This window comes from Mauremys mutica, chromosome 13 (assembly GCF_020497125.1).
Source record: "Mauremys mutica isolate MM-2020 ecotype Southern chromosome 13, ASM2049712v1, whole genome shotgun sequence".
NCBI lineage: Eukaryota > Metazoa > Chordata > Testudines > Geoemydidae > Mauremys > Mauremys mutica.
Genome location: NC_059084.1, coordinates 12,747,906 through 12,770,707, shown reverse-complemented (window position 1 = coordinate 12,770,707; position 22,802 = coordinate 12,747,906). Strand labels below are relative to the sequence as shown.

At 43.3% G+C, this 22,802-nt stretch overlaps 1 protein-coding gene across 4 annotated transcripts in view; it reads right to left on the bottom strand.

The window, feature by feature from the left end:
* Nucleotides 1-22,802, bottom strand: part of LOC123347285 (formin-I-like) — a 57,336-nt gene that overhangs the window by 21,485 nt on the left and 13,049 nt on the right. For all 4 annotated transcript variants that reach the window (XM_044984699.1, XM_044984697.1, XM_044984700.1 and 1 more), the window contains exons 2-8: nucleotides 19,744-19,875; nucleotides 16,812-16,898; nucleotides 12,729-12,902; nucleotides 10,623-10,771; nucleotides 6,835-7,011; nucleotides 5,840-6,236; nucleotides 3,097-3,259 (exon numbers count right to left, since the gene is read on the bottom strand). In XM_044984699.1, the coding sequence (XP_044840634.1) occupies nucleotides 3,097-3,259; nucleotides 5,840-6,236; nucleotides 6,835-7,011; nucleotides 10,623-10,771; nucleotides 12,729-12,902; nucleotides 16,812-16,898; nucleotides 19,744-19,875 (1,279 nt within the window). The remainder of the gene's footprint in view (nucleotides 1-3,096; nucleotides 3,260-5,839; nucleotides 6,237-6,834; nucleotides 7,012-10,622; nucleotides 10,772-12,728; nucleotides 12,903-16,811; nucleotides 16,899-19,743; nucleotides 19,876-22,802) is intronic.

Here is a 22,802-nt window from a genome sequence, read left to right as displayed (position 1 = left end):
AGGATGTACACAAAGGTGAACTGAATTGAGTTGTTTATTCAAGGGAATATCCACAATTTTTTTTAGGTGTCCCCCTAACTTTCATAGTATTTGAGCCCAAATCTCCACTCTACTTCTCCTTCCCTAACTCTATGTCACCATCAGAAACTTTTACAGTTCCTTCAAAATTAAATTTATTACCAACAGCTCCTTGGAATAATATTTTGCTCTCCTTACAGAGCTTTCCATTTACAGATCTCAAAGCATTTCCAAAGTCACTTACAGGATCATGCCTCATTTGCACATGGGAAAATTGAGGCTCAGAAAGGTGAAGTGGCAAGCCCAAGGTCACACAGCACAGTCTGGTTTTCCAACTCCTACACCAGTAATTTATCCATTAGATTAGACCACACATTTTCCCATTAGCATAAACTTTTCATTGTGGCCCTAGATCAGTGGTTCTCAACCTTTCCAGACTACTGTACCCCTTTCAGCAGTCTGATTTGTCATGCATAAGCCAAGTTTCACCTCACTTAAAAACTTGGGCTTTGGCTTCAGCCTCATGCAGCAGGGCTCAGGCTTCAGCTTTCTCCCTTGGGTTCCAGAAGGTCTAACACCGGCCCTGGTGACCCCATTAAAATGAACTTGCCCTCGGTTTGAGAACTGCTGATATAGTACATCGAACAGTATAAGCAAATCATTGTCTATATGAAATTTTAGTTTGCGCTGAGTTCACTAGTGCTTTCTTGGTAGCCTGTTGTAAAACCAGGCAAATATCTAGATGAGTTGATGTACCCCCTGGAAGATCTCTGCATACCCCCAGGGATACATGTACCCCTTGTGGAGAACCACTGCCCTTGATGTCCACTTCCCTTGTGGAGAACCACTGACTGACAGTACTGCTCTTGTCTCTGTCACATTGACACACATAAGCAGGTTCTACAGCAGTTTATTTCTTCTACAAGAAACCATGAAATAGCTAAAAATAAATTAAATAATGTAAACTATATTGGGCTATAATTCTAGCTATATTTTAAGCTATATTGTGTGCTTTATTATTCTTTTTTCTCTTCCAATTCCTTTCCAACTCTCTTTGCTTTGAAAAGAACACGCAAATTTTTAAGAAATTATAACCTAACGACTTTTTGAGACTCATCTTGTTATTCATTAATTTATTTAAGAACTGTGGTTGCCAGCACTTACTGTGGGATTAATCTAGCTTCCTTTTTAGAATTAATTTAACTTGTGATCAAAGTTTGATCAGCTTGTAAGAGAAATCAAAATAGTCTCTGAAAAACAATTATTCTTGATCCTTTTACAACTATCCCTCCTCATTAGAGTAATTGAAAGAGTTTCCCATCATCTTACTAGTCAGGTCAAGTTAACCCATTGATCTGTTTCATTAGCTGTGAGAGTTTGTTCCAGTTTAGGTCTTCTGCAGAGCCAATGAGTAGTACCCCTGATACAAGAAGGAAGGCTCCAATTGATGATCTGTCATTCAGACTGGTATCTTACATTAGTAGTTTGAACTACCTGTGCCTGCATGGATAAAAAGCCAGTACGCTCCCTGCAGGGATCTGTAAATAATCCAAAGCAGTGGTGAGCAACCTGCAGCCCATCAGGGTAATCCGCTGGTGGGCCGCCAGACCGTTTGTTTACATTTACACGGCTGCCCGCAGTTCCCAGTGGCCGCAGTTCACTGTTCCCGGCCAATGGGAGCAGCTGGAAGAGGTGGCCAGGCCCAGGCCGCTTCCCGCAGCTCCCACTGGCCGGGAACGATGAACCACGGCCACTGGGAACTGCGGGCAGCCATGTAAATGTAAACAAATGGTCTGGCGGCCCGCCAGTGGATTACCCTGATGGGCCGCGTGCAGCCCACAAGCTGCAGGCTGCCCACTACTGATCCAAAGGGTGGATGAACTAGATTACTCCAGCTCTTTGTGTGTCAGTGTTTTAAATTCAACAAAAGAAAGACATTGTACATTTAGTGCACTTGGCACATCTGAACAGCATGTGTGTGTTTTATTAGAAATTTAGAGGAAGTTATGAACAATTTCTGCTTCTCTGAGGCTTCTTATGGAGGCAGCTCCACAAATTGGCACCTGTGCAACCTTGACTATGAGTTGCATTCTCACATTTCCAAAGCATTCAGAATATTAACTGTACCACTGTATTCCTGGTACACTGTACCTCACTCTATCCCCACCACCCCGTACCAGTGACAGGTGCCATTAGCCTCATGCAAAGCTCTTCAAAGTCAATGGGAGTCCCACCACTGACTCCACTGGGCTTTGCATCAGGCCCATATGCCCATCTTCTGTGACATCATGGGACGAGATGCAATATATACTCAAAGCACAAAAGAGAAGTACAGCTGTACCATACAGAAATATATATTCATCTCTTAGAGAGAGCCAGGTTCTAAAAGTAAAAGGTCAGTAAACAGCAACTGAGCTTGCTTTGTGACTTTTAAAGCTAGTTTTTGTGGCCATGCAGGACCCTCCTGAAATAAGGCCAAAACCTCAGCAAGTAGGGAGACTCCTGGCACAGGAGCATAGAAAAGAGCTTGCATCATCCAGTCCATCTCCCTGTCAAAGTAGGACCATGCTCTGCAGGACCTGCTCAAATGTTTTGTCTAGTCTAGATTTGAGTGTCCAAAGCATGAGGCTTAAAACTGCTTCCTTTGGGAAAATAATCTACAGCCTAATAGATCTCACTGTCAGGAAGCTTTTCCTGATATTCAGCCTACATTTCCCCTTTTTTCAGTTTCATCCCACTGCTGCTAAGTATACCTCAGCACCCTAAATAATTTTCCTCTGATTTTGGTGCTTGTGCCCTTCAAATATTTGTACACAGTGCCCTTGTCCTTCTTCCCAAAGCATCTTTTGGGGGAGGGGGTAGGAGGAGGGGCGCACACACACATACACACACAATCTTTAAGAGTCAAATTTAGAGAAATTGGTCCATGCAGTCCTAAAATTGTTATTTAGATATTTACATATGAACCTACCTACCTGATTTACACATGATATTGTGGTAACCGTAAATACAAGCTGCAGGCAGGCTTTGCCTTATGCATGCAGAATATGTGCACATGGTTCAAATTATTACACTTACTGAAGGTATGCGCAATTTTTTGATTTAACATAATATGCCGATTCACTGAAGGTTCATTGCCTGAAAATACCGCCATGTCCTGGATATGAAACTGGTCGTAGATTCTAGATTCATCTATTTTTTTCTTATGTTGGCTACATGATGCCCAGATTGATTTCTGAATCTAAAAATACAGGAGCAACAAAATAAATTTAAGTCACAGTAACATTATCACAAAGTTTCCATGCAAACAGGTTCTTTAAATTACTGTTGTTCTTACAGTGGCAGACCCATCATTTGAAATGACAAAACCAGAAAACAACAGGAGTACCAGCTACATGGAAACATGAAATCTCTCTGTGTGCGCCAGGGTATAGCTGCAAACAATCTGCACATGTGGTAAGTGGAGTGGCCATAATGTACCCTCCTATGGGAAGATATGCATTGAACCTTGCAGAGTTTCTGACACATCCTCCCTTTCGCAGGAGACCTCCCTGAAGGTGATGCAGGTATGCAGCTGAAGCTAGATGCTACCTAGACAACCACAAGGTTCCCAGAGCAGTGTTCTACAGAGAACAGCTGTTCCCAAGTTCCACCTTTCACCCAAGTTACCCCCAACTGCATGGTATGTACTGTGCTCTCTCACTCTCTCCCTCCCCCCCTCAGTCTGTTTTAGCTCACCTCCGACTATGTTGCTGGAAAGCACAGCACGAGACTCTGAGATGGGAAGCTGTAGGTCAAAAGTCATATGTGTTTCCAGGGTTTGGGGGGGGCCACTCAGACCAAAGGAGCTAGCTCAGAATGGATGAGTTGTCACAGGTAAGGGCAAGGCCCGGTGTTTCAGCTTGAAGTGGAAGTACAGTGCCAACAATACTACAGGAACATTCTCTGTGTAGCTGCTGGCTTGCTGGAAGCAGGACGTTCTGGGCATCTCACAGGAAAGCCTGTTCTCATCTTGTGAGCTTCAGGACATTGGCTCCAAGCCAAACAGGCAGAGTCAGATAAAGAAAATGGACAGAGTAACCGGGCTTGATCTGCCCAATGCTGCGTGCATAGTTTTCCTCAAGGAGGAGATAGGACTAGCAAGTGGAAGGAAAGCCATCATGTATTATCAGGTGCAGCCTTAGGCATAGACTATGTGGCAGCCTAGGGCGTCACATCTAAGGAAGTGTCTGACGAGTACTAATACTGCTGTTATCACTCAGCAGCAGACTAGTCCTAAACTGCTTTTCTCCAGATATGAAGTTTAATTCCCACCAATAACCCCCTCCTTTCATTTCTGGAATAGGTGGCTTGATAGGTCTCTTCCCCATCTGTTATTTCTAGGTGCAGCTGGTGCTCTGATGAGCCCCAGAATATTGAGTGCAGCACTGCTTTCTCTGAAGCACCTGTGTCACTCAGGCAAAGGATTCTGGAGCATACTGGGGAATTCAAGGCAACCACCAGTGGTGACTAAGTAAACACTAGCTCTGGCTTGAGGAAGTGACAGAGACAGCAGAGCAGGTGGGCTGAAAGATGCCATTAAGGATGTGCATGGGATGGGCAAATACCATCTTTGACAGATATGGCAATCACCTGCCATATCCTTGGGAGACCTTATTGAATTCACTTTAAGTATATTTGGGGTCCATTGTATTAAATGAATGGTTTATGTATTATTGTGGGACAGGACTGTGTGTAACCTTGAGAGAGGGGAGGCATGACAGATGTGAGACCTGGGGGCTCAAGGGACTATATTGACCAGTGTGCCAGACAAGAATGGACTTTTGGAACAGAAAGTGTTAAGAGATTTTGCAGGGGAATATCTGGAGGGAAGTGAATGCAAATTCCCCCTCTACAGTTATGCAAAAACCCAGCCATTTGAAACTATGCCCTGAGGAGTGCATAGTCATTGTCTGCTGATCTCCTGTTATGTGAGGCCAAGATCAAAACCCCAAGCTGTATAACAGGAAAACATAGCTGTTCTGCTTCTGAACCTGAGATGGCTATGAACTTGAAACCACAGGGAAAACCCAGTTGTGGGTTTTAAAGGACTGACATTTACCACAGCCCAAGGCTGGAGTTGGGGTGACCTCTGGTATGCTTTTTAGCATGCATGTTGGTTATTTTGTTGTTTTTAATACGTTCTCTCTGTAATGCAGGCAATTACACTGTTCTTAACTCTGAAGAGAAACCAAATCACAGATACTGGCTGAGAATATCACAATGTGGGCAGGGAACTGGGCAGCTTTTATAAAAACCCAGTCCAGAGGGGAAGAGATGCAGGTCTCGGCCCAAGAAAGGTGATGGCTGAGGAGCTGGGAGCCTAGAGTGGGTGCTCTCAAGGGACCGTGAAGAAGTAATACAGGTGCAGTTGCCCTGAACTGTGACAACATCTTCTAATGTGCCTGTGGATTTTGCCTATTCTCAACATTTCAGAAAAAAACTGGCATGAGAACATTGTCAGGTTCATTCCTTGGTAATTGTTAAATACATTAACATATAGATTTTCAACCAAGTGTACAACTGCCTGTGCAAAATGTGCATGTACAACTTCACAACCTATGTGAATGAATATTTGCTGCAATCCCACTTGCAAACTGGATAACTGCACATGCAGTTAGGTGACCAGGTTCTTTCATGGAACAATTATTCCATTTGCATGGATAATTACTGCAGTAGTACATGCAACATAGTTGCATGTCCTGTCATTTTTAAAAAAAATGTTTCCGCTTCCCACTCCAGCTACTTGATCATGATGAAGAGCAGTTACTTTTATCCTGACCTTGTCTTGAGGAACAACATCCCAGTGAAAAGCTTTTGTTCTTTTCCATGCTGGAGAGAGGCGGGAGGGCGGAGGGAAAGAAGGTGGTGGTGGCACCACTGCCTGAACTCTGGAAAGCGGAAATGATGATCCTGGCGTTGTTTGCTCTGTGAAGGGGGTTGATTGGGGGGGTGCTTCGGAACCCACAGCAAGACAGTGGGCTCCTTCTGCCTGCTTATTTGGAGAGATGATGAGTTTTTCATATACAGCCTCTGAGGTGCCTTCTCCAAAGCCATCCTGAGGCTCTGAGCGCTTCTTCCACAGCATGCAATACCTGTCTATAAGCGATACCCATTCATTCTGGAGCTTGCTAATGTCCTCTGCCCTGTTATTCTGGACAGTAAAGGGTATTCGAAACCTAAAATTTAAGAAAGCCATTATATAAACCCAAGAAAGTGTAAATAACATGCTGACTAACACAACCACAAGTATTTCTGATTTAAGCAGAATGGTGCTAGACAGCTTTACTTGTCAAAGGAGACCAGCGCTGCTGACTCTGACCTTTTCAGTCAGAATTAATTGCTTAGGTTTCTAAAGTTAGAGAGCTGAAGCTTTGCCATATATTGACTCTATGGTACAGTTTCCTCATAATTCCTCTTCTCCTCATGGGGGAAGATGAACAATCCCCTCAGTATTGCCTTTGTGCTTAGTGTACAAACTAGTCAGAAACTATTTACAACTAAGATAGCCATTGAAGGATAAATCCCTCCATGGCCTCTAAAGTGACGACTAGACAGTCTTTGTTACCCAGGTTTAAACATAGGCATTTGACTTCATTCTGTGGTACTTTGAGACCCACTTATACAGCTCAGTTACCCAATCATTTATCCACGTGATTTTGACAGCCTGATTTTTCCTGCTGCTATATTCTACTTTTGGGCATCTAGAGACGTGGTTATTCAACCTTATTTTTAATTGCCCTGTTTATCAAATTATTAATTACTAGCTATACTTACAAGTAATTGTGTTCCTTGGTCTGGACGGAGAAAGTATCATATCCATTCTCTTTAATGACACTCACATTTCCATCTGACAAATTAATTGTCTTTGCTACAGGGTCTGCATTCTTGTTCTCTCCATTGTTGCCGATGCAAGATAAACTCAGTTCTCCTTCACTTAGCTGCACCAAATATCTCAAGGACAAAGGAACAGAGATATCAGCACAGTCCTCGCTTAACCGCTATCACCATTAGCCTTGCCTTCTGCTTTAAACAGCAGAAGATACATTCCTTTATCAAGAAGTCTTCATATTCCCATTTCACCTTTCATCCAAGGATCACAAAGCATCTCACCAACGTTAAAGAATTAAGCCTAACACCACACCCATAAGGTAGTCTTTATTACCCCCATCTAATACATGGGCAAACTGAGGCAAAGGAGGTGAATGCCTTGCATGATATTACAGTGAACCAATGACAGATCCAGGAGCAAAGCCCAGGAAGCTTGACTAAAGGGCTAAGAACTGTGCACATCCTACTATTTTTGTTACGCCATCTTCCCTCCACTCAGCCCCAACTGCTTATTTCTCTCATCTGCCTACTGTCTCTAATCTTTTAGACTGTAAACTCTTTGTGGCAAGGACTATCATTTACTATACATTAGTACAGCACCTAGCACAATGGGGTTTTGAGATTCTTGGCCTCTAGGTTCTACTGTAACATAAGTGTTAAATAATAACATAAGGCTCAAATTCCTCTACTCTAAATACTACCCACGTTTCTGACCCACCTCTCCTTTCCCTAACTTAAGAACTATCTCCTCTGCAATGTGGAGGAAGAGAAAATACATGAGTGAATGCAAGTTAAACGATATAGGAGAAGGACAATACTTCACTGAAATTAAAGGCAGAGAAGGCAGTGTAGTCTTGCGGTTAGGGCATTGAACTGGGAGTCAGGAGCCCTGGGTTGTAAACCTAGCTCTACTACTGACCTGCTGTGTGACCTTGGGCACATTTCTTCACCTCTGTGGCTGTTCCCCTTTCTCTTGTCTATTTAGACTGTAAGCTCCTAAGGACTGTCACACTACGTACAGCCTCTACCACAAAAAGACCACAACCTTGGCTGGGCCTTCTAGCCCCTACTTTAATAAAAGTCTCTCTCTTGGGGGTTATTTTGCTTCTTTATCACTCTGACACTAGTTTCATCGGTGCTCCCAGAGGTGAAGGTAAGCCGGTATGCCCCAGTACGGCGTACCAGCAAGAGCCGGTGCACTGTACCGGGGCGGATAGGCTTCCCCTGGTGGCAGTTTAAAGGGCCTGGGGCTCCCAGCAGGGTCTCCTGCTGCAGCTACCGCCCTGGGCCCTTTAAATTGTCCCTGGAGTAGCGGCGGCGGGGCTCCGGCAGCTATTTAAAGGGTCCAGGGCTGCGGCAGCCACTACTGCCCTGGCCCTTAAAATAGCCACCGGAGCCCAGCCACCGCCTCCCCAGGGCTCCGGCAGCAGGGCTCTGGGGACGATTTAAAGGGTCCAGGGCTCTGGTAGCTGCTACTGCCCTGGGCCCTTTAAATCACCGCCCAAGTCCCCAGCTGCCGCTGCTACCCCGGGGCTCCAGCAGCAGGGCTCGGGTGGCAATTTAAAGGGCCCGGGGCTCCCACTAATGCTACCCTCCGAGACCTTTTAAATCGCCACCTGAGCCCCACTGCTGGAGCCCTGGGGTAGCAGCAGCGGGGCTCTGGCCGGCACTGCAGCAGAGCCCCGGGCCCTTTAAAGCTCCACCAGAGGCCGGGGCCCCAAGGTAGCAGCGGCAGCCAGGGACTTGGGCAGTGATTTAAAGGGCCCAGGGCAGTAGCAGCTACCAGGCAGCTGGGAGCTCCGGTGTGATTTAAAGGGCCCGGGGCTCCCAGCTGCTGCTACCACAGCCCCAGCCCTGGGCCCTTTAAATCCTGATTTAAAGGGCCCGGGGATTTAAAGGCACCACCTCTTCCAGTCGAGGCCACACCTCTTCCAGTCGAGACACCACCCCCTCCTACGGACTCCGGAGTACCGGTAAGTCCTTTTAATTACTTTCACCCCTGGGTGCTCCGCTCCCACTTCTCCCCAAGGTGTGGCAGGTTGATTAAGCAATTATAAGGAATTACACTCATAGACTTTAAGGTCAGAAGGTACCATCATGATCATCTAGTCTGATCTCCTGCACAACGCAGGCAACAGAACCTCACCCACCCACTCCCGTAATAGACCTACAACCTCTGGCTGAATTACTGAAGTCCTCAAACCATGATTTAAAAAGACTTCAATTTGTAGAGAAAGTGACCTGGGCCCCATGCTGCAGAGTAAGGCAAAAAAACCCCAGGGTCTCTGCCAATCTGACCCAGGGGAAAATCCTTTCCAAACCCCAAATATGGTGATCAGTTAGACCTTGAGCATGTGGGCAAGACCCACCAGCCAGACACCTGGGAAAGAATTCTCTGTTGTAACTCAGAGCCCTCTCCATCCATTGTCCCATCACTGGCCATAGAGTATAATTTAAACAAGTTTAGTTACTATAGAAGAAGAAAACATAAAACATTAAATGTAAGTTATAGCTATGCCTACATGCTGAGTTAAATTGATAAGAATTATTTAATGGAGCTGGCAATTATATTGATCGCTCCTTCCTTTAAAACGGGGACTTATGGCTTAATAGGATCTCCGGGTGTCTCCGCCATTATTTACTTTTCCAAAAAAAGAAAGAGGATTAATATAATGTCGGAAGCAACCAAGGCTTTGCTTTGCAAGATAAATAAAAGTCAATTTTTGTTTGTTAGCAAACCTGTTAAATGTAGCAGGGTAACAAATCCTAAAATGCTCTTGAGGATACTGTTTACAAGATATACAGTGGTAGCCTTTTAAAAATAATTAAAATCATTTCCTTGGAACTCTGAATTCTTTTGAGGTAATTGCTATGTGCAGATAATTACCAAGTTAAATGTTTTCTTTCTCTCTTCCTTGCATTATGAGGGATCCCCATAGGCCTCTTCCCCCCCCCCCCACCCAAAAAAAATCTTTTGACAGGATGACCTGGCATAACAACAGAACAAACTGAAGAGGCATTTTAAAGCCTTCACTGAGAGGGTCCTAGTTTAATAATAGCTCAAGGGGTAACAAAAAGTCATTGTTACCAGCAGATGGCTATTTAGTGGCCTCTGTAAGTTGGAGGTTCAGTCTAAATCCTAGCACATCATTATTCATAGCTCTAAAGTTACCTTCCTTTAGGGCAGTGGCTGGTCATCTCTACAGGAAGCCAAGAGGAGAACAGAGAAGGACTTATTGGCTGCAGAACAGCCATTTGTCCAATGAGAGAAAACTGTCCTCTAGCAGAGAACTTACGATGTACACTTACCTTCTTTAGCTGCTTTGACAGAAGTTTTACTTCTTTTCATTAGTGGTTGAAAATGGGGTGGTTAGGAAGGTAAAAAGAAAAAAAGGTGAAGATGAAGGAGAAGGAAATTCTCCAGGCTCACCTATTAAAATCATTATTTATTTATTTGTATTGCAGTAGCATCTAGAAGCCTCTGTCATGCACCCGGACTCCACTGTGCTAGGTGCTATTGCAAGCCTACTAACAATACCTACCTTATATGTTCTTCATTTCAGATAGACTGATTCACTAAATTTGAATCCAAAAAGTGAACCAAAACAACATTTCTTGATCCACAAGTTAAAATCCTAGAGTTAGATAATTATCCGAGCCTGTGAAAGATCCACCCCCTTACTGCAACTGGGAAATAGAAATTACTGCTACGAAAAGAAAAAGATATTTCATACTTCACCCATTTAATAGATGCAAAACTGTCTTGCTGCAAATCCAGTAGTCCTTCATGTATCACATCACCTTTGGCAGGTCTTCCAGAGCAGGACTCTGCAGGTCTCCTGTAGGAATTACTCTGGGTAACTTTGTTCACCAGGTGTGATATCTGTGTAAATGACAGTAGCTAGTGTATGTTTTACATACCAGCACCCTTGCAGCCTATGTTAATGGGTTGGATTTTTTTTAAACGTATCCATGAATAAAATGGACATCTAAAGAGGGAGATTAATTTCATCTTACATAAACTAAGTGATGTAGCTCAATGCAAATTTGCTGGTATGCCTCTACTCCTAAACATGTAGATGTGTGAGCATGGTATATCCTCCTCCTAAAAAGGCTTATTGTCAAACACAGATCTCTGTTACTGTTCTCATATTGTTTCCTTACTTAATGTACAATTAGAGTTTCTGCAAATCTCCAAGCACTCAGTTAATACACAGGTAACATTTGTCTGGTTTGAGGTCTCATTCCAAACTCTAGACTCGGAGCGGCTTCACTGACAGCTTTGTGACCCATTTCAGTTGAATCCAGGCTTAGTCTCAAATGAACCTGGACAGAAAAATGAGCAAATCTAAACTAGTATATGGTTTTGTTTGGAAAACCTGCAAACTCTCAAAAGCTTTGCAAGGTTCCAATTAGAGATGGGCCCAAGCGAAAACCCAAGAGCCAAAATCCCTCCACATTTTGGGAGAGTTCAGAATCAGACCTGAACTCTCTAGCTGAGTCCACGTCTACATCTGGCTGAATCAGAACAACTATGGGCATTGTGAAAGTTTGAATCCTAACTCAAACTTTGCAGGTGGCTTTAATGCCTCCCATATAATGGGCTGAATCAAATCTCCAGACCTGAGCATCCCTGACCTTATGGAGAGTTTGCTTGAGTCCATATCTATCTAGACTCAGTGTGAAATTTAGGATTTATCTGAACCTGAAACTCAAAGGGAAACTCACTAGTTGCAAGCCTCCAAACCAAAGAAGGGTTCGCATGAGTCCTTGCAACGTTAAATTGCAGAGTTACTGCAAGCTCCAGTAACTGTATCCAAGTTGGTTTTCAATTATGTTCTGTCCCCACTACTTTTAGCTCCTGCCACTCACTGTATTTTACTAGGGAAAGACGGAAGCCTCTGGCTCTTTCTGCAACCCAAGGATGGCCTCAGCTCATTTTTCTCAAATATCTACATATATTTTTTTTCTCATATAAAGAGGAAACAGCGGCCTGGAGAATTTTAGGCTTGAGTCTGAGTTCAAGTACAGGTAATGGGAGAGAAGTGAATTGGTTTGTTTAAATAGTCTCCCAACCCAACCACATTCCAGCTAAAATTAGAGAAATGAATCCATCTTCTTTGTGCTGGACCTCCAATCACAAAGCTGGACATGTTTCTTTAACACTAGAGTGAATTATAGAAGAACTCCTCAGGTCACATTCTGCTTTCATTTATGGTATGCTTTCCCTACACTAAGAGCAGCCATTTACTTAATGACTTTTGATTTGGATTAAGGAAAAGAACAAAACAGGGAAATAAGAAATGTGATGTCTCCCTGAGAGAGCATAGTGTGTCTTCTTGCTAGCATGCTGCACAAACAAAATGGCTGCTACTCCTACAGACAGCCAGCTCCTTAGTCATTTAAAGATGCAGCACACAAAAGCAAAATATGTAACAGCTACATGACTACATATGCCACATGCCCCTGACTTAAAGGAGGCTGACTAAGAACACAACTGGACAACTGAGGGAATGTCTCATCCAATGACTCGGTGGAAAATTGTACCTATTAATTAGTTCTCACCAGGAGAGACTCTCTCTTCAGAGTTAAAGGGTTCCCCTTTCCAATGGGCCACCTTACAGGTCTGTCTGAAAATAGAAGCATTTGATGCTGAATTCTGCCCTACACTTACATTCCTATGTCCCATGTAAACCCAGTGCAATCACTAAGGTGTAAATTAGGTGAAAGTCTGTTAAAAAAATATATTAAGGATATATCAACCTCTCCATTTGCACAACACATAGCATATCTTAATATTAAATTGATGATAATAAATAAATTACAGCAGATTAACCTACTTTTCTTTTATCTTCAAGAGACATTGCTTCCAGCTCATAATCCGCACGCCCATGAAATGCAATGCTGAAGCGCCTCCCTTCACTGTCTTCATAGGATTTAACTTGTGAAAATGGGAACTGTTTCTTGATGATCCCTTTCTCAATGTTAAAAATGGTCTCTGTGTTAAAATCAATCTGGAAGAGAAAGATCTTTCTCATTTGATTTCACCCCTTCCCTTCATTAACAAGGAAGGGCCCATCACCAAAATTAACATGAAATATTTTGGTTCCTGGCTAAAGGGCCAACTGAGAAAATGTATCTGTTCTGTTGACAATTAGAATTAGAACAAACTTTTTTTTATACAACCACTGTCTTGTATTTACTGTCGTTACCAAAGAAATATATATTTACTGCATCTGCGTTTCCCTTATCTCTTTGATAAATATACATCAATTCATCATTCTGAAGCATTGTTTTCTTTGAAATTTTCCACATATCTTGTATAAACCAGTGCAAGAGCTTGTTCTACAGCAGCAACACAGGCTAGTGGAATAATCTTCTCACTGGAGCATTAATTACTGGGCAAAGAACAGGCTGACGCCTCTAGCCAGGTGTCAAAGTTGATTGGCAATCACCAGTCAAGTGGCCATTCTTTAGCAATAGAGGGGAGCAAAAACAGATTGATCTGCATTTTAACAAACAACAGCATGGAACTTCTTTCACCATGAGGCTCCATGTCTCTGTCCTCACAGTGGGAACAAACTTTATTTACGGGTAACGCTCAGGAAAATACATTTCAAAGGGTGACTGGTCTATAAAAGTGAGGGGCAAAAAACACCCCAGATATACTCTCTCACACACACACTCTCTCGTTCACCTAAGAAGACAAAGGAACCTGCCCTTTGGCCTTTGAGGGCAGATCCTTACTTGAGAATTTGGTCAGCTATATTGCTGAGAATATGTGGCACTAATTTTACCTTGATCCAAGTCTTGTTTATTAAGTTTTAGTTACTAGGAAGCATTTTCATCTTATTTCTCTTGTAACCATTTCTTACTTTAATACCTTATACGTGTACTCATTTAAAACCCACTTCTTTGTAGTTAAATACATTTGCTTTATTCTTTAATCAGAACTAATCTACTAACACAGTAGCAAAGGGTACGTCTACACTACGGGATTATTCCGATTTTACATAAACCAGTTTAGTAAAACAGATTTTATACAATCGAGTGCACGCGGCCACATTAAGCACATTAATTCGGTGGTGTACGTCCACGGTCCGAGGCTAGCATCAATTTCTGGAGCATTGCACTGTGGGTAGCTATTCCGTAGCTATCCCATAGTTCCCGCAGTCTCCCCCGCCCCTTGGAATTCTGGGTTGAGATCCCAGTCCCTGATGGGGCAAAAATCATTGTCGCGGGTGATTCTGGGTAAATGTCATCAGTCACTCCTTCCTCTGGGAAAGCAACGGCAGACAATCATTTCGCGCCCTTTTTCCCTGGATTGCCCTGGCAGACGCCATTAGCATGGCAACCATGGAGCCTGTTTTGCCTTTTGTCACTGTCACCGTATGTGTACTAAATGCCGCTGACAGAGGCGATTCAGCAGCGCTACACAGGAGCATTCATTTGCTTTTGCATGATAGCAGAGATGGTTATCAGCCATTCTGTACCATCTCCCATGCCATTGTAAATTGGCAATGAGATGACGGTTACCAGTCCTTCTGTGCTGTACCATCTGCTGCTGTCATAGGTGCCCCTGGCTGAGATCGGCTGGGGGCGCAAAAGACAAAAATGGGAATGACTCCCCGAGTCAATCCCTCCTTTATGGTATCTAAAAATAGAATCAGTCCTGCCTAGAATATGGGGCAAGTGTACTAGAGAACCAGTGTATCAGAGAACCAGAGAGCACCCAAGGTTGCAGGGCAGGTGGTGACAACCCCTCACTTGTTTGGATTGCACCCTGGAATGTGATATTATGTCTACACTTAAAACACCAGCACTTCAGTGAAGACGCTACCTATGCTGATGGGAGGGCTTCAAGGTGGCAGCTAGGTCGATGTGAGAATTCTCTGGGGCTAGGCCAACTTAACTGTGTCGCTCAGCGGTGTGGATTTGTCATACCCCTGAGCGATGTCATTACAACCGATCTAATTTCCTAGTATAGACCAGGCCTCACAATAGCAACGAGTGTGTTTCGCCCTTCACTGTAGTTAATCCACCTCCCCCAGAGACAGTAGCTCGGTTGACAGAAGAATTCTCCCGCTGCTGTAGTGTTTTAACGTAGACGTAGCCTAGGTTATTATCCTTCCTGCACAGAAACAGAGTCTAGTTAAAGCAGAATATTTTGCGTGCAGACAAGCCCTTACTCTGACTGGGCTCACTTCATCCCAGCACAGATTGTGTGAATCCCTTCTGAGCACACAGGGCATTGCTGGTTAAATGAGCTGTCAATTAGAGCTGTGTCAATTTACACCAGATGAGGGCTTGGCTCAGTCAAGGGCAGGGGCAGGCGGGAAGAGCGGGATAGTTTGCTGTGTTACTGGGTTTGTGAAGCTGTTGTAAACTTTCTAAGGGTATGGCTACACTTGAGAGTTGCAGCGCTGGGAGTTACAGCGCTGGTCGTACAGCTGTGTAGGGAAAGCGCTGGTGTGTGGCCACACTCACAGCTACCAGCGCTGCAGTGTGGCCACATTTGCAGCATTTGCAGCGGTGTTGGGAGTGATGCATTATGGGCAGCTATCCCAGCGTTCAAGTGGCAGCAACGTGCTTTTCAAAAGAGGGGGGTGGGGTGCAGTGTGACAGGGACTGGGGGAGAGAGAGGGGGGGGGTTTTGGAGCCGACACTGTGTATCAGCTCCCTGCCTTGCAAAATCAGAAAAATTTCCTGACCCCTTACTCTTAACTGCAAACAGCCTGCAGACCAGATAAGCAGCTGCTCCAACGACTCCCTTTCTCACCCGTGCCCCCGCTGTTTCTCTCGTCAAGCAAACACTCGGATACCCCTGCCTGCCTCATTCACAGCAAGGTAGTGGGTTTATCTCATTTGATTGTTCAGTCAGTTACAGACTGATCGCGGCAAACAGAGCTGTGTTTGTTTTTTAGATAAGCAGCTCCGGGAGCCCCTAGTTCACAACAAAACAAAGAGAGGCAGCATAACAAAACAAAGGGAGTAATTTATAGACTCATAGACTCATAGACTTTAAGGTTAGTTAAAAGCATTCTGGGACATCTCCTGGAGGCCAATAACAGCGCTGGTGTGTGGCCACACTTTACGAGCAGCGCTGTAGCACCAGCGCTGCAATCCTTATACCCCAAGCAGACCCAGGTGTACGGCCAGCGCTGCAGCCAGGGAGTTGCAGAGCTGGATGTGCCCTGCAGATGTGGACAGTTACTAATTGCAGTGCTGGAAAGCCTCCACCAGCGCTGCAAATCTCAAGTGTAGCCATACCCTAAGATAAATCAGGAAATCAGGTTTGTGATTTGAAAAATATCTGAATGTTTTAGAAACTAAAGTAGCTAAACCTTAACCTAATGGTTTGTAGATCAGAACTTTGGGGAGAGATTTTCAATAATGCACAAAGGATTTAGAAGCAACTAGTCCCACTGACTTTCAATAGGACTTGTGTACCTAAGTCCCCCAGGCATATTTGAAAATCTCTTCCTTAGTTCTGAAGTGCACAGGTAGGATTTATAGATCATTACTACAGAGACATGCTGTCAAAGGAAATTTTAAAAGAAAATAATCACTTTTATAAGTGTCAACTTGTAAATGAAGAACAGTGTGCAAAGGGAAACCATCACAATCAAATATTTTTGTCATGGAGCACAATAGCTAGAGATGAAAGATGTCTTAGATCTTCAAGTCCATCCTACAACCTACAGGTTATAATTCCCCAAGAGAGGAGGTATCAAATATTAATTGCACAGAACTTTTGGTCTAAAAGGCAGAGAATTAGTTTAATATTTCAAACATTTCCACTGGATTTTAATTCAGGCGATATATTGGACTACAGAGTATATTAAACCCACATTCACATTTATGCAAAAATATAGTATGCGCAATATTTCTGCAGTGGCAGGGGGTTGTATTCATGAAGTTACCTGCAAAATTCGTTTCTGCCACCTATATCGTTTGTATTTGTAGACACTGAAGTTGAACTGTGAACCAGTCAGCAAATCCTGCGAATCCTGGAAAACATTATTGATATCAACTAAAATCTTATGTTCTTTCAATACATGTTAATATGAAATTCATTAAGACTCTTGAGTGAAGTCCCCCTCTGTGCAATATGTCAACAGTGCCAGAGGCTTTGTCAGGACCTCTGCACTGGGAAGAATTGTGCCACCATAATGGCTTGATTTTCACACGTGCCAAGCATCCACAAATCCTACTGAAGTAACTGAAGCTAAAGGCGATATCATGAGAGGGAGAAGGAATGAGCAAGAGAGAGAAAGAGGAAGAAACAGAATTGAGAACTGGTAGTAAGGTGGAAAGGGAGTCCTCAGAATCCTACTAAATGTACTTAAAACAACATAAATGCATTTCGTACAATGCAATAGCCAGTCTAGTAATCAAACTAGCAAACTAAAAGGGCATCAACCTTTGTAGAAAGGCACTTTCATCATCAGATTACTGAACAGGATGAAGTAGAACTAGAGATATAGGATTTGCCCATGCCCATAAATGCTGGGGTGCACAATTTATCACCTGGCTTCTAAAATTGGCTATTGCACTTACATGTACTGATTTTACAAGCTATAGGATAATGTGCTCTGTATTTGTGCACCAAAGGTGAGGATATAACTGTGTTCAAGTTTGATTTAGCGCTCAGTTTAATTATCACAGACTATAATACTGTGGGCAGTAGCGAAGAAACCACTTATAATGTGTTATTTCTAGAACACATCATCCATATAAATGTCCTGTTAGTGATAATATACTATAAGAGAGGGAATTTCCGCTGCAACAAAGACTTATTCTGTGTATTAACTCACATCAACACAACCTCTTTCGTGTTGTAAAATTAAAGAGAGACAGTCATACAACCTGAAATTTTTTATACAATCATCCTTACAGCTCTCCTATCTCATACCACAGAGCTATAAAGTCTAAACCACCAAGAACCAAATTCTGAATTACTTACACAGAGAGCAACCATCTACTTACAGTATGAACTGCTTTTACTTTAGATTTAGGGAATGCAGAAAGACTCACAAAATGGCAGCTGCCTCTGCTGACAACTGTCCAAAAATGTTAAGCTGCTGTACACAGAAAACAAACTGATAATATCACATAACTATAAGCACCACAAACCAGTTCTCAGTCACTCAATTTTTTACTTGGGCAAAAGCAATTAGTAAAAAAGTGAGTAAGAACCATCAAGATCTGGGTGCATAATTGCTAGTTCTAACTTCACTTTGTTTCATCACTTGAAGAAAATGATGTCCATGCAGCCCTCTATGTTCCTGGCTAATCCCCAGCTGATAGACTGTTCAGTTCTGTGTTGCAAGAGGACACCAAACTGCTGCTTATTTTTTTCCCTCCTTCTAGATGAATTTTATGCAAGCAGAGCACTTATTAAGCAGCGTAGGAACTTATTAAAAAGCAAACCCAAAAGGAATCTAGAAGAGGCCTGATGACTCCCATCTCTCAAAAATCACTAACAGCTTCTCTAATATAAAACATTTTCAAATTGTGCTATTATCATTGTGTGAAGATTTCTCATAGACATTCCCATGAGGAGGCCAGTTTTCAAAATCCAGCCCTAACGGGCTTGCAGAGGTTGAAATATTAATGAAACCTGATGAATTCTGATGGTGACTGGAGGGAGATCATGGGATAAAGATGGAGAGCAGAAGGAGGAGTTGGAGATACCTGGAAGAACTGAAGGAGAGTAGGAAGGGAAAGACCAGATTGAGAAGTAGGAGCAAGGAAATGCCCATTGGAGGAAGAGGATGAGAACTGGGGGATGAGGGAGGAGTGTCTGGACTCAAACCCACACTTTACATGAAACCAGCATAGAGCTTGTGCTTTTGCTCCATTTCAGCTCACTTCTACTCCTACCTGAGCTGTGTGTGTCAGCTTATTCCATGTGTCATAAACAAAAGGGGAAGTTGTTAATCAATTATTTATTGTTTTTCAATGAACCTAGTGGAGGTTTTAGTGGCAAGTAAATCCAGTCTTTGTGCCAAGTCAAATGGAGCGTGCCACGTCATGTGCTCGGGCCTGGTCTACATTAAAAACGTATGTTGCCATAGCTACAGTGCTCAGGGGTGTGGAAAAGCCACACACCTGAGTGCCAGAGCTAGCCAACCTAACCCCCGGCATGGACACAGCTGGATCAATGAAAGAATGCTTCCCTCAACTTAGTACTGCTGTTCGGGGAAGGGAAGTTCCTATAGCAATCGAAAAACCCCTTCTGCCAGTGTAGTCTGCATCTACACTACAGGGTTATAGCAGCATAGCTACAGTGCCCTCGCTATGCCTCCGTAGCACCCATATAGTGTAGAAATGGCTCCAGACACCTCCCTAAGAACTCTACTAAAATCAATTGAAGTTAGGAATCTAAATACCTTGGTCTGGGCCTAGATTCCCTTGACTCAGCTGACCTGTGCTCAGTACAAGATCCAGATAAGGGAAAAGGCACCTTTAAGCCACTGTTATGCTCCCCTTATCCTTGGTGGGCGAGGGACCAAGCCAATCCCAGGCATAAGTAAAAGTTGCTCTAAATTACACCAGACTACCCTCGGAGGCCGGGGACCTGTCCCTTTACTCCCAGCCATGTCTCCTCCACTACGTGCCACACAGACTGGCATCACAGGAGTGCCTATGGTTGCCATACCCCTCTTGAGGACTCTTATACTGAAGGAATCCCCAGAAACGAGATCCATTCCATTTGCAGTTGCTGTGCACTGTCAGAATGACACAAAGCAGCTGGAGGGGGACCTGGATCTGTCCCAGCATATACGCGTGTTAGACACACAAACAGTTTGAAATTATTGTAGAATATATTTTAAAAGTGAGCAATCTTACCATCGGGAATGCCATATTCATTGCTTCCTTTTCTGCATGGGTCTCTTTCTGTGCCAAATCCAAAGCTCCTTCGATGCTCAGTTCTTTATTTTTCACCATGTTCATAATTTTCAGGATTTTTTCCTGGCTTAGCTAGAGCACAAACCAACCAGAAGTGTTTTTAAGAAGTGTGGCACTAAGCTAGTGAGGCTACGACAGAACCTGTGGCAACTACAGCTACAATATCTGCCATAAAATTTCCATTTCATTCATACCGGTATTTTGTTTTAATCGGCAACCTGGCTGGTGAATATAAGCTCCCATTGAAACAAAGTGTGAGCCAGTAAGATATCAAATATACAAGTGCTTGTACAATTTCAGAATACAGGGTTGGTCATATTTGGAGCTGAAATTGCTGGGAAGAAATTTTTTTTTTTTAAACTTAGAAAATTTAGCAAGAGGTGAGAATATCAGTTTTATGTGCATGCCTGTGTCTTAGCCATGGTGCAGAGTATTGCATTCTAACAGTGTGAAAGCAAATCAGCACCATCAGAAATTTGAGGGGGGATTGGAAAAAAAGAGTTTGAGCTGTGTATCACCAGGTCTAACGGTCATCGAAACTTGTCAAAATATGTTAAACAGCAAAGAACTGTGCTTATTTCAGTGGTACATAAACAAAAGGTAACATTGTTAATAAGTCTAAACATAAATAAAATTGTTTTTAAATGAAGCTAGTGGAGGCTTTACTATCAGATAAAACTCAAGCAAGGCAAAAAAGGAAATTGGAGTAAACAGACACCTTGAACTACAATAGCTTATGTTGTTAGCAGAGCACTTTCACGGACTTGGTTTCTCTTTGTAGCAGCATGTACAATTGCCATGTCAGATCAGACCAGTGGTTGATCTAGTCCAGTATCCTCTCCCCAGGAGAAAGTATTTGCAACAGCACATACACGGGGGGGAATTGCTTTCTAACTACAGACAATTACGCCCGGATTTGTAAAGATATTTAGGCATTGCTCTCCTCAGCCTTACAAGGCCTAACTGACTAGCCAGAGTCTCGTTTTCAAAAGTGATTAGGCTCCTAAATTAGGCCTTGCAACACTGAGCAATGCCTAATTATCTTAAAATATCTGGGCTTCAGTGATTAGTCTAATGGTCAAACTAACAAGTACAAGGAAGCCCCAGGAGAGATCCATTTAGATTCAAGCAGCACTATGGAGTAGTTCACCCCCACCTCCCTCCCACACATGCACTCACCTAATATGAACAGAAAAATTTTCAAAGCAAACCTGTTTTTTCCTCTTCAATTAAAGCATTTTCCTGACATGCTGGAAACTCAGACATAATGACATTGTGCTACAGCAAATACCCCAGGAGTTAAAACTGATTGGATCATTATCCAAAGTGAATGAAATGCAAAAGGCAAACAAACAATTTAAGTGAATTTCCTATTTAAAATTCTAGGGGATTATTAATAGCTCCGGTAAGGATTTTGTTTCGGAATGCAACTTTTATCTTGACAGTGTTCCTTTAAAGGGGAACAAATACTTGAAGTCTCTGTGATGGGTTGGATCACAGAAACCCCCTTGGGAACTGCCAACTGATGTGCCAGGACTACTTCTGCCTCTGCTTTCCCTGCCAGCCTGGGACTCCAGCACCCTGTCTTGTTCAGCCAGACATGCCAGTCTGCTTCAACACAGACCCAGGGTCTGAACCACGTGCCCCAAAGCTGCAGACTTAACTGAAAGCAACTTACAGAAGTGTTCCTGTCTTTAACACTCAGATGCCCAACTCCCAACGGGGTCTAAACCCCCAAATAAATCCATTTTACCCTGTATAAAGCTTATACAGGGCAAACTCATAAATTGTTTTACACTGAGAGAGAGAGTAAAAAGTGATTTTATTAAATACAGGAAGTAGGATTTAAGTGGTCCCAAGTAGTAACAGACAGAACAAAGTGAATTACCAAGTAAAATAAAATAAAGCACAAGTCTATGCCTAAGAAAACTGAATACAAATAAAACCTCACCAGTTCCAGTAAGCTTCCTTTTACAGACTAATTTCCTGCTAGTCTGGGTCCAGCAATCACTCACACCCCCTGTAGTTACTGTCTGTTGTTCCAGTCTCTTTCAGGTATCCTTGGGGTTGGAGAGGCTGTCTCTTTAGCCAGCTGAAGACAAAATGAAGGGGTCTCCCAGGGGTTTAAGTAGACTCTCTCTTGAGGGTGGAGACCCCCTCCTCTCTCCTATGCAAAGTCCAGCTCCAAGATGGAGTTTTGGAGTCACATGGGCAAGTCACATGTCCATACATGACTGAGTTTCTTACCAGCCAAGCCACATTCCTGGGAAAGCTCCGATGTGGACTGGCATCTTCAAGTTTATTGTTGGCTTAAGTGGTTCTTGATTGAGCACTTAATTTGAACATTCCTTTCTCAAGAAGCTGACCAAATGCTTTACTAAGGCTATCAAGCAAGTATACAGCCAATATTCCTAACTTCAAGTACAAGAATGATACATGCATACAAATAGGAGGAATGTATTCAGAAAATCAGAACCTTTACACAGATATGTTACCTGGCATGTGTGGCATAAAACATATTCCAGTTATATTATATATACATTCACAAGCATATTCCCATGAAGCCTTCTGGGGTACACCCTCACAGTCTCATTAGCGTTGCTAGAGAGGAGAGAAAGAAACAGGGGAGTAAAGTTGATCATTCCAACTGCAGTTTGCTGTCTCCGTCATACTCCCATTGGAGCATACTGTACATCTCCAGGAGGTCTGAGTCTGCCACACGCAGCAGTGTGGAGGGTTTCACTCTCCAATTTCTCTCCAAATCGCTTGCTTTCCAGGAGAGTTGGGAACACAGCAGTCACTTCTTCCTCTTCCCTGCTAGGATCCCTCCCAAAGATTCCTTTGTTCCAGTTTTTGGGATTCTGTGTGCGGCCTCCAGGTGCTGTACAGAAGGCACAGCCCAAGCCAGGGGCGCTTCCAATTCAGGCTGCTCTTGGGGCCAAAGCAGCACTTTGCAGGGGCTGCTAAATTACAACGGTTTCCCCTTGCAGCATAAGCCA